The sequence below is a fragment of the Brugia malayi genome (assembly GCF_000002995.4).
Source record: "Brugia malayi strain FR3 genome assembly, contig: Bm_v4_Chr4_scaffold_001, whole genome shotgun sequence".
NCBI classification, from domain to species: domain Eukaryota; kingdom Metazoa; phylum Nematoda; class Chromadorea; order Rhabditida; family Onchocercidae; genus Brugia; species Brugia malayi.
This window is the reverse complement of record NW_025062478.1, coordinates 4,189,895-4,199,611: the sequence shown is the minus strand read 5'-3', so window position 1 is coordinate 4,199,611 and position 9,717 is coordinate 4,189,895. Positions and strand designations below refer to the sequence as shown.

At 30.5% G+C, this 9,717-nt stretch overlaps 2 protein-coding genes across 2 annotated transcripts; one reads left to right on the top strand and one right to left on the bottom strand.

Moving 5' to 3' along the window:
* Positions 1–167: 167 nt before the first annotated feature.
* On the bottom strand, positions 168–1,611 carry Bma-mxl-1 (Helix-loop-helix DNA-binding domain containing protein; the record flags this gene model as incomplete). Its single annotated transcript, XM_001895373.1, has 4 exons — positions 168–326; positions 724–891; positions 1,135–1,284; positions 1,582–1,611. The coding sequence occupies 4 exons, from the start codon at positions 1,609–1,611 to the stop codon at positions 168–170; spliced, it is 507 nt and encodes a 168-aa protein (XP_001895408.1).
* Positions 1,612–2,495: 884 nt separating this feature from the next.
* Bma-pgs-1 (Phospholipase D. Active site motif family protein) lies at positions 2,496–8,521 on the top strand (the record flags this gene model as incomplete). Its single annotated transcript, XM_001895372.2, has 15 exons — positions 2,496–2,624; positions 2,782–2,859; positions 3,101–3,235; positions 3,433–3,605; positions 4,004–4,185; positions 4,566–4,750; positions 4,849–4,965; positions 5,032–5,239; positions 5,724–5,806; positions 5,975–6,072; positions 6,520–6,590; positions 6,927–7,206; positions 7,462–7,659; positions 7,909–8,091; positions 8,410–8,521. 15 exons carry the CDS (start codon positions 2,496–2,498, stop codon positions 8,519–8,521), a joined length of 2,232 nt encoding a protein of 743 aa, XP_001895407.2.
* Positions 8,522–9,717: the final 1,196 nt, after the last annotated feature.

Genomic DNA, 9,717 nt, shown 5'->3' with positions numbered 1-9,717 from the left:
GTTCGCAAAAATCAAACGAGAATTGTAGTAGAGAGTAGTATCAGTTCATGCTTTCAAAAAATTTTTCAACAAACCATTACCAACTATGTAACCTGTCAAATTCAACACTAACAAGAAATGTCACAACACTGTACAAAATATAAAACTAATAATTTATCAGAATAAATTTAGGCATTTCTTGAAACTGTACGTTGATCATCAGTTGGAGCTGGACGTTTACGATTTGGAGGAGTAAAATATGAACTCAACTGAGAAGGATCATTTCCGGATATCACATCATTTCCTAACATATCTCTATTGGTCCGTCGATTTGTATCATCGGATACCTAATAACATAAATGCAGTGACAATAAAAGAAATATTAGTGATTTAAATTTATATTTGTAAATAAATTAAAGACGTGAAGCGAGGAGAAAACACTGAATTGTAAAGGAAGAACTGAAAGTTTTCGGTTAAAACTATTTGAAAATAAAACAACGGTAATCATTCCCAAAGTATTTCACAGACAAATGACGTTTATCAAATTTCGCACTATAATCTGCTACAGAGAATAACATCAAGATTGTCTAATCGTTTATTGCAATGCATCTTTTGATAATTAGCATGCTCACCTTTAAACTTTCTTCTTAATCTATTCCATAATAGCATCCAAGTCGATGTTTAATGATGGCTTATGATTTATATAACATAACAATCCAACTGTCAAAGAGAATAGAATTATACCGTTTCAGTAGTTTGACTTTCGGCTGCTTGTTTCAATCGTTCAATTTCATGCTCCAACACATTATTTTCTTGTTCCAGTTTTTGATTTTCAGCTAAAATTTTCTCCAAATCAGCCTGCTTTGAGGTTATTAAATCGATTGATTTCTTCAGAACAGCAGCTCGTGAAGCCTAGAAATTTAACTGTTGATAAGCATACTTAATCATATCAATGATAACATCATCAAAATAAAACACTACATGACGAATGGATCACGAATAGAGTGCAAATTGTATATCATTACATAGCTAGCTGTTGTATAGCAATACTAATCGACATCTTCAAATATAAATGTCATTCTTATAATAAAAGATAAGTGCCGCAAATTTTTTCTAAAAAGATATGATAAAAAAGTGGAAAGAGAAGAAATATACTCTTTCATTCTGCATCCCAGGAATAGTATCCTTTAAAGCACCGTACATATCCTTGATATTATCACGACGACGTCGTTCTAAAGCATTATGCTGTGCACGAGCATGCCGCTTACTATCCACTGTAGATGCTGAATTTATTGCACTATCATCCTAAATCATTATAATCACATAAGTATTAAGCTTAAATATTATAGAAACCAATTACATCTAACTTTACTGAATGAAATATGTTTTTTTATGGATTTAGTAAAGAGTTCAAACTCAATATTAAATTTAATAATATCATAATTAGTAGCGGTTTATGAAGTTAAAACCAGTATTATAATATTACGATAAATTTTAACATATTCTGTAAATTCCTCATTTCAAAATTTTGAAATAATAAAGATGACACAATTATAATGCAATTCTTGATTAGTAAAAGAGATGAAGAATTATGAAGTTTACCTCTCCATCACTAAAATCGGCATCGCTCATATTTTCAACAACTGTTGCCCAGTCTAAACGATCAATCGATTATTTTGAATTGACCTGAAACAGTTACAATGAAAGTTAAATGACTTCTTAAGAGAAAATGAGTGCAATGTCATTAATCTAAAACATTTATTTTCATCAAGAAAACTTTAATATTCCAGTGTCCAAAGAAACCTAATTAACAAAGATTAATTAAGGCATAATGGAGACCTGAAAAACTCCAAATGGCAGCTAATTTAGCAAGTACGACAAATAATGTCCTATCAACGAAGAGCAAAATGTACAAAGAATTATTTAATTAACGATTTCATTAATTTAACATCAAATAGATCCTAATGCAGTAATAGACAAAATGAGACATGCTAGAAAGATAAATTATATTAAGAAGGAGTAAAAATAGAATTACCACCACCAACAATGACAACAACACCGATTCCCTTTCCAAAATTAAGAGTTAAATCATACATAGTGAGACGAAAATTTTCATGAGTCCACATGTTAAGTGTGAAAACGTGGTGGTAGCGTGGTAATGCTTTTTCCTTGGTTTTTTTTTGTTAACTTTTTACATGTGGACAGCATTTCAAGCGTACGTAATATTAACTAATAGATACTTTAACACCACCATACGTGATGTGCTATTTTTACACGCCAAATGTTATTGAAAGATATTACGCTTATAGCAAATAAACATTTTATTGTAGTGAAATATATATAATAATGAATAATTATTTTGATGTGTTACGTTTCAGGTACTATAATTTTTTTTTTTTGTGTGAATAGTTACTTTTGTTAATGTTTTAATTGTTTACAATTTGTAATCGCACAAATGGTCTTTCTTTCACTTATTTTGCTTTTTTCTACATGTGTGTGTATGTATTTTTTTAGGGATGGAAGAGTTGAATGAAGCAAATTACGATACACTTGAATGGCTTCCCCAAAATGCTCCTTATGTAGAAGTTGATCCGGAGAAGATAAAATTAATTAAAACTCCAACGGAATTTTACGAAAAATTACTGGTCGCGAATTTTGTTCTGGGAAATTGATGTTTTTGAACTTGTCACGAATTTACATCTCATTTGTGTTGAGGGAAAGATTCCGCATATCTGACATTTGAAGATAGAAAATTTTTTTTTGTATGCATTTATTTGCCAGATATATCGCATTGTATTTTAGTGCTTGATTCGAGAAGCGAAAGAAAGAATCATAATCTCAACCTTATACTTCGGTAACGGCAGTTATGAAAAAGCTTTGGTATTTTTTCTGCAGCTATTAAAGAATAATAACAGTTCAAAACTTGCAAAATGTTTGGCTTTGTCTTTAAGTCCCTAAACACTCTTGAAGTTGAGGTTTGTGAAGAAAATTGGTCCAGTCTTACATTTTGTAATGAAGACTTGTGGTGTTTTTGTAAGATGACGACGAGACATTAGCTGTAATTTTAGAAAGACAGTAATTAAATTTTTTGGACTCAAAAAAAGTATTTTGTATATTGTAGGTGGACGAATTGGAGAAAGCATTAGCTATCAATCCAAGTTTAAAAATGAATATCCTTGTGGATTGTCTGAGAGGTACACGTGGTACAACAGAAAACAATTCAGTCGTGTTATTAAAAAGGTATGGATGCATTGTGGTATTTATAGCGAGAAAGGAAAACGCATCTGAAGCATTAAAGAATTCTTTGCTATACTAAGGTATTCGTAGTGCAACACACTAAGAATATGAGTTCTCAAACATTTTAAGATAATAACTGTAGATATCTTTTTCTAATGCAACAAACGATTTGATTTTTTTTATCACTTTGCTATTCAATAGTTTATGTTAATTCAGCCCTTTCTTTATCGAAATTTTAAAAGACTGACACCTCGTGCATCAGTGTATTTATTCCATACACCATGTTTGCGTGGTTTGAAGAAAATGGTGCTTCCTGAAAAAGTGAATGAAGTGATCGGTTTGCAACATATGAAACTTTTGGTATTCGACAATCATATCATCTTTACCGGGTAAATTTGCATATATCTAGTCAAAACTGCTTTGATATTTGGGAGCGACCACGAAAATTCAATTGAGAAAAGAATAGGATGTTTTCAACAGCTAATGCGGGAATTGATTGTCATGTGTTAACGGTATCTGTTCTCTCATAAGTTTTCTGACTGATGTAAAATCAGGATAATGACTGGCTTAAAAGTTTGCGGATAAGTAAGAAACTAGTTCGGTTATACTGAAAGTTATGGGAAGGGATATCTTCCAACACGACAGCTTCTAACAATTTTTTAAAAAAAAGTTTTTGATTTTGTTCACTTTTGGTGATTTTTGGACACGTATTAAAAGGCAAACAAGGAAAGAAATGTTACGATTATTGCCACGAAAACTGAAATGAAAATAATATGTTAATTTTCAGGGCTAATCTTTCAGATATTTATTTCACAAATCGATTGGATAGATATATAGTTATTGAGAATTGTCCACAACTTGCAAATTTTATTGATTCATTGGTTGAAGCTGTTGGATCATGCTCATTCATGTTGAATACGCAAGGAACTACCAGTTTAGCGAAAAGATGCGATATTCATCCTTTTAAAGGTTTAATATTAATTTTAACATTATTCATATCCATTCATATCAAAATAAACTAATTTACTCATGAGCAGCAATATCACTAGTTTCTATGTCATTTACCAGCACAACTTTTATTTTAACCTATTAGGATATTTGAAGTAACCACTGAAATTTGGCTTTTTACCGAATGTAGCACAATAACTCAAACTGTACTTTCTAAACAGGTTAAAAATCCTGACTCTAATTTTGTTATATTTCTTAGTATCAGGGAGTAGTTTTCTTCTAAGAATTCTTATAACAATTGTTAAATTTGTTTTTTTTTTTTCTTTCTTTTTTCCTGTCAGTTTCAGTCGCTATTAAATTACTTTTTTATGCTTGATCCCAAATTTCATTGCGTATTTCAGGGAGCCATGAGGCATATAAGAGTATGATGTACGATCGAGTCATGTCAACGCTGAATGCATTTAGCAAAGAATGTGATTTGGGGAACCGTTTTTCTACTGGTACACGGATATATCCGTTGTTACAAATGGGCATCGTGTCGATCAATCAGGAATTCAAGTTTTTAAAAAAATTGTTATCCATTCAGGTTCGTAGATTCGATTTTTTGCATTTGTACCGAGTTTCTTTAGTTCCACTTTCTTTATTCAACCTGCCTTTAAAATACACAGTTTTGTAATTTTTCAGAATCATCAATTATCATTAACAATATCATCGGGCTATTTTAATTTCACTGACACTTACATTGATCTCATATCAAATCAAAATTGCTTCGAAATGGATGTCATTTATGCATCACCTCAAGTTAGAAATTATTTGACCAGTTTTATTAGCATTCACTTATTTATTTATACAAATAATTGAATTTAGGCAAATGGATTCTATCAAGCATCCGGTTTGTTTGGTTTCATTCCGCTGATGTACGTTCATATATCACATCTTTTCTATAAAATAATGGGTTCGACTATTCGAATGTTCGAATATAATAGACCAGGATGGACCTATCACGCAAAAGGTCTATGGATTGATTCCAAGCAGTCATCGCTTTCAGCTACTATAATTGGCTCATCCAATTTCGGTGTGTTTTTGATTTCAGAAGTTACGAAATTTAATTAGTTTTTAACAGTGAGTTTGACGGTTTGAGTTGACAGGTTATATTTGAAATTGCCACATTTTCTTTGATAAACAGTATTAACATCTATAAGAGGTATAAAAGAAGCTCAACTAATTAGCGCCTAATTTCTCAGCATATGTATAATCTTTTTTTTCGATTTTGATTGTTTCCTGAAACATTAGGTTGTGTTTCCACTTTATTCATTCTTTTTCTTTAATAAATGCAGAAGTTTTTGGCAGATTGTTATGGCGGAGTAGATTTTTGTAAGGGTTAGTGTGGTGCAGGAAATTACTTTGAACCTGATATTTTAATTTTGCTTATTTATAAGTCATTAGAAAACTTAACAGTTTTTAAATCTAGTTTTGGCAGCTTTCAAAAGATATTTTTTGTGTCAAAGGTTTATACAAATGTTTTGCATATAGCAAATATTTTCATGCAAATTTTGCAGGTCATCGATCTGTACATCGAGATCTCGAAGCGCAGTTCCTTATAACTACCTGTAGTGAGAAATTGAAAAGAGGTCTGCAGGAGGTAGGTTTTACTTGTGGTATTGATCAAGCAAATGATAAGAGCGGATTGTGTGTTAATTTGTTAAATGGTTGGCGACTTTGATAGTTCTGTTCTCGGATGTAAAGCCAGTATTTCTGTAACACTGAATTTTGATCTTCCTTTTTGTATGATTCAACAAAATTTTTCAAGGAGCGTTCGCGAATATTGGATTATACAACAAAAGTGGATGCTGCAACCTTCTTACAACGTGACCATTTCGTTCCATTCTGGATTCGTTTAATTTCCCGGTTTATTCGAAATTATTTCTGATGTCTGATTTATTTCTTGTCAACTTCTGTGTGTACAGCTACAAAGTTAGCTGAATGTTGATAGAAAAGAACCAGTGATTGCATTGATTATTAAAGTGCATTATTTGTTAAAATCTGTGTTAAGTAATGATTGTTGATGCTTTGAGTATCTCTTAATCCATTAAATGGATTTTTTAATTATTTTTCTTATGTTACCAGAATTATTTGTTGTAAAAATTATAAATGTTCTACTGTGTAATGCTTTGCTTCATTTCAATAATGATAATGTTTTTTACGACTGTAATATAATATCTTATTTTCAAAAAAAGACTTTTACTAGTAATAATTGCTCATTCTGTTGAATTAGCTCAAAAGCTGTCAAAAGGTAAGACTAAAACGAAAGCACTGCACACAAGTTTTCAAATAAAAAAATGTATCGTGCTTCAGAGCTAATGCAATTAATGTATATGTGGGCCGATTCATAGTTGACACATTCATCTATCGTCATTCTTCTCTAAGTACTTCTCTTTTAATCGTCTACTATTGCTTTTTCACTTTTCAAGTTTGATTTTCATGTGTAGTTTTCTTTAGCTTTTACATACATACTCATTAATTCCAGCAATATCGGTAAATTTATAAAAGATGAGTTATATAATCAGCGGTTAATTGAAATAATTACATAAATACTGCAGAAGAAATTGAGAGATTGTTGATGATATTATGATTATGCATATAGAAGTCAGAAGACGTAAGTATGCTAAACACTGGTTAAATAGCTTCAGAGGACTAATGTTTGTAAAGTAAACTTTATAAGAGATGGTTATAGTTTAAGTTGTAATTTTCATTTGTTATAGATATGGTATTACTACAAGGTTTAATATTTGGTCGTGCTTTAATGGAATTGTTAGCACGAAAGGGGCCAACGCCAACAGCAACTGCTATACGTCTTTCGCATCGAAATCGAGCGCAACGTAAAAATGGAATGCATTGTGGATTTAAACATACGGTAAATCCGTATGAACGTAAAGAATTACTGCAAAGGCTAGGGAGTTGTTCAGTTCGTCATTTGTCATCGGGGACAGCAGCAGCGTCATCACCGAAGTCGTTGAATGAGTTTCTTAAGGATGAAGTTTGGTAACTTTTTTTTTCTTCGATGTTTATTAAAGATTTCTTGACAGTTTGATTTTTTTTCTGTCATCCTAACCTTTTGCTGAAAACTGTTTTGTAGTTAATTTTTGAGAAAATGTGACAGCTTTCATACTGTGATATTTCACTTGGTTGGCATAATTATCATTATTATTTCTCTTATTATGTGGAAGTGTAATGATGATAAATCCAGTAATTTTTAACTGAATATAAATGGTTATTTAAACATCTTTTTTACTTAAGGATTCCAGTTTATCGTTTTCGAGGAATTCATTATTCTGTTATGGCTACGAAAGTGAAACTCGCGTTAACAATATCAAGTGTATCATTGATACCATATAAATACTGGCAGTATCTTGATGATACAGTATCCATTGACCATTTCATATCCATTTCGGCTTTCGCCTCATTCACAACATTAGCATTTATCTTCTTTTGCAGGTGTCTGTATTAATTAGTATATTTAAACTAAACTAAATAGGTAGGTTAAATAGGTAAATCCTCACTACTATGTAAGATCTGCTGAGAGAAACTGATGATTAGAACACACATTTATCTTAATTGAATAACTAGAGTCCTAACTATATACGTAGATGCGTAATAGTTATGTTTGTATTCCTAGCTGTCATTTATTCACAATCATCCTACCTTTATTAATGTTGTAAATTTCATAGCAGTGAGAATTTGCAGATTTTTCAATGGCTTAATAGGTGTGATTTCGATGAACGAAACAAATGAGTATATACGAGTCGGATATTTGTCATTTTGGGGGACGAGATGTAATAAATACATGAAAGTAGATGATGTAATACCGCTTAATGAATTAAGTACCGGCATCAACAACAAAGTTATCCGGCTTCGACAATATTCATCGTATGTGGACTTTATATTAAAATTAAAATTCGCTCATTTTGTTAAATATCCCATTTGACTTTGGGGGGTGATCTAAATCTAAGTGATTTTGAATTTAAGGATTCCTGTATCCAGCACAAAGTTATTTACTTCGTTAATACCATTTACGATTTCAGTACTTTCGGATTTTATCAAGTGAACTTGATAAAGAGAAGGACTTACTTACTGAATTATGAGCAACTAGAAGTAAGGGATTTGATATCTTCCCAAACTTCTTATTAAGATATCGCTTAATTGTGTTTTGTTCTGATTTTGTGTATTTATTGTTATTTCTTGAAGGAATGGAATGCTGCGTCTGTCACTGTTTAATGCGGAACTTTTAGACAAGGAACGAGCCACTATCTTGTTCGGTGATATTAATGTCTTTTCTTCTGCCAAAAAAACAGAATGAAACGGTTGGCAAATTTGATTACATCTAGTCAGTGAATTATTCAAAATAATTGACTTTTGTGATAAATTGATTACAATTACCTATGTTGAATATTTTGTATGTATGATATGTCTCTTTGTATTTGGACCCACTTCTACAAATAGTTTCAGGCTACGTGTTAACTCAGATCTCTATGTAAGATATTTGAAGTAGTTTTCATCGTGGACGTGATATTCTTGTATTTTGTTTGTACGTTTGGTAACATTACCTTTCATTATAAATAATTCTTCACTGTTTAAATGCCCCATTTATATCACAGTGCAAAAATGTTTAAGACTTCCTTAATTTTAATTCTTGTATTTGCGGAATTTGAGTTTTTTCTAAAATTAAGCTGGCAATAAGAAGGCTGTAAATAGCCATGCAAACGAATTTACAAAACTTTCATAATTTTTTATTGCAATAAGACTTTCGTGACATAAGCAGTAAATATATCAATAAAAAAAAAAAAAGATTGTTATACTGATTTAGATATATATGGTTATTTTCTTTTAGCATTATTTTTGCATCAAGTCATGTTACTTTTCTAGGAAAAAAAATGAAGTAAACGCAAAATTTTTTTTTTTTTTTCTAATAATATCCTATTACCATATCCTACTAATATTATTAATATTATCAGTTGGAAAATGATTTCTGTATGATGGAATATTACAATATGATCTTTTAATTGGTATATTATCGCAATTCATCGTACAATCGGCATACATTAAATCAGGATCTGTAAATTAAATCATGATTTAAAGAAATAAATGATGTTAATTACGATATATATATATATATCTTTGGATTAAAAAAATTTGTAGAAAAGGTGATATCATTTAAGATTTCTGCTATTAATGAAGTAATTTGAAATGCGACATTTCGTTAAATCCATCCAAAAATTGAAAATCCAAAAATTGAAGCATTTTAATTTCACAACAAAATTCAATCTTAATATTTTTAAATTTCAAAAAGTTATGTATATATACGAAGTTGGTTGTACTAATTAAATATTTATGGTTGTTTTTTTCTTTAGTATTATTTTGCATCCAATTCTGTTGCTTTTATAGAAAAAAGTTTATTTCAACGTAAAACCTTTTTTTTCTAATAATTTGAAATATACCTAACATATATATTAATGAATGCATTTTAATTAAATTGTTCTTTCCCCAAAAGTATCT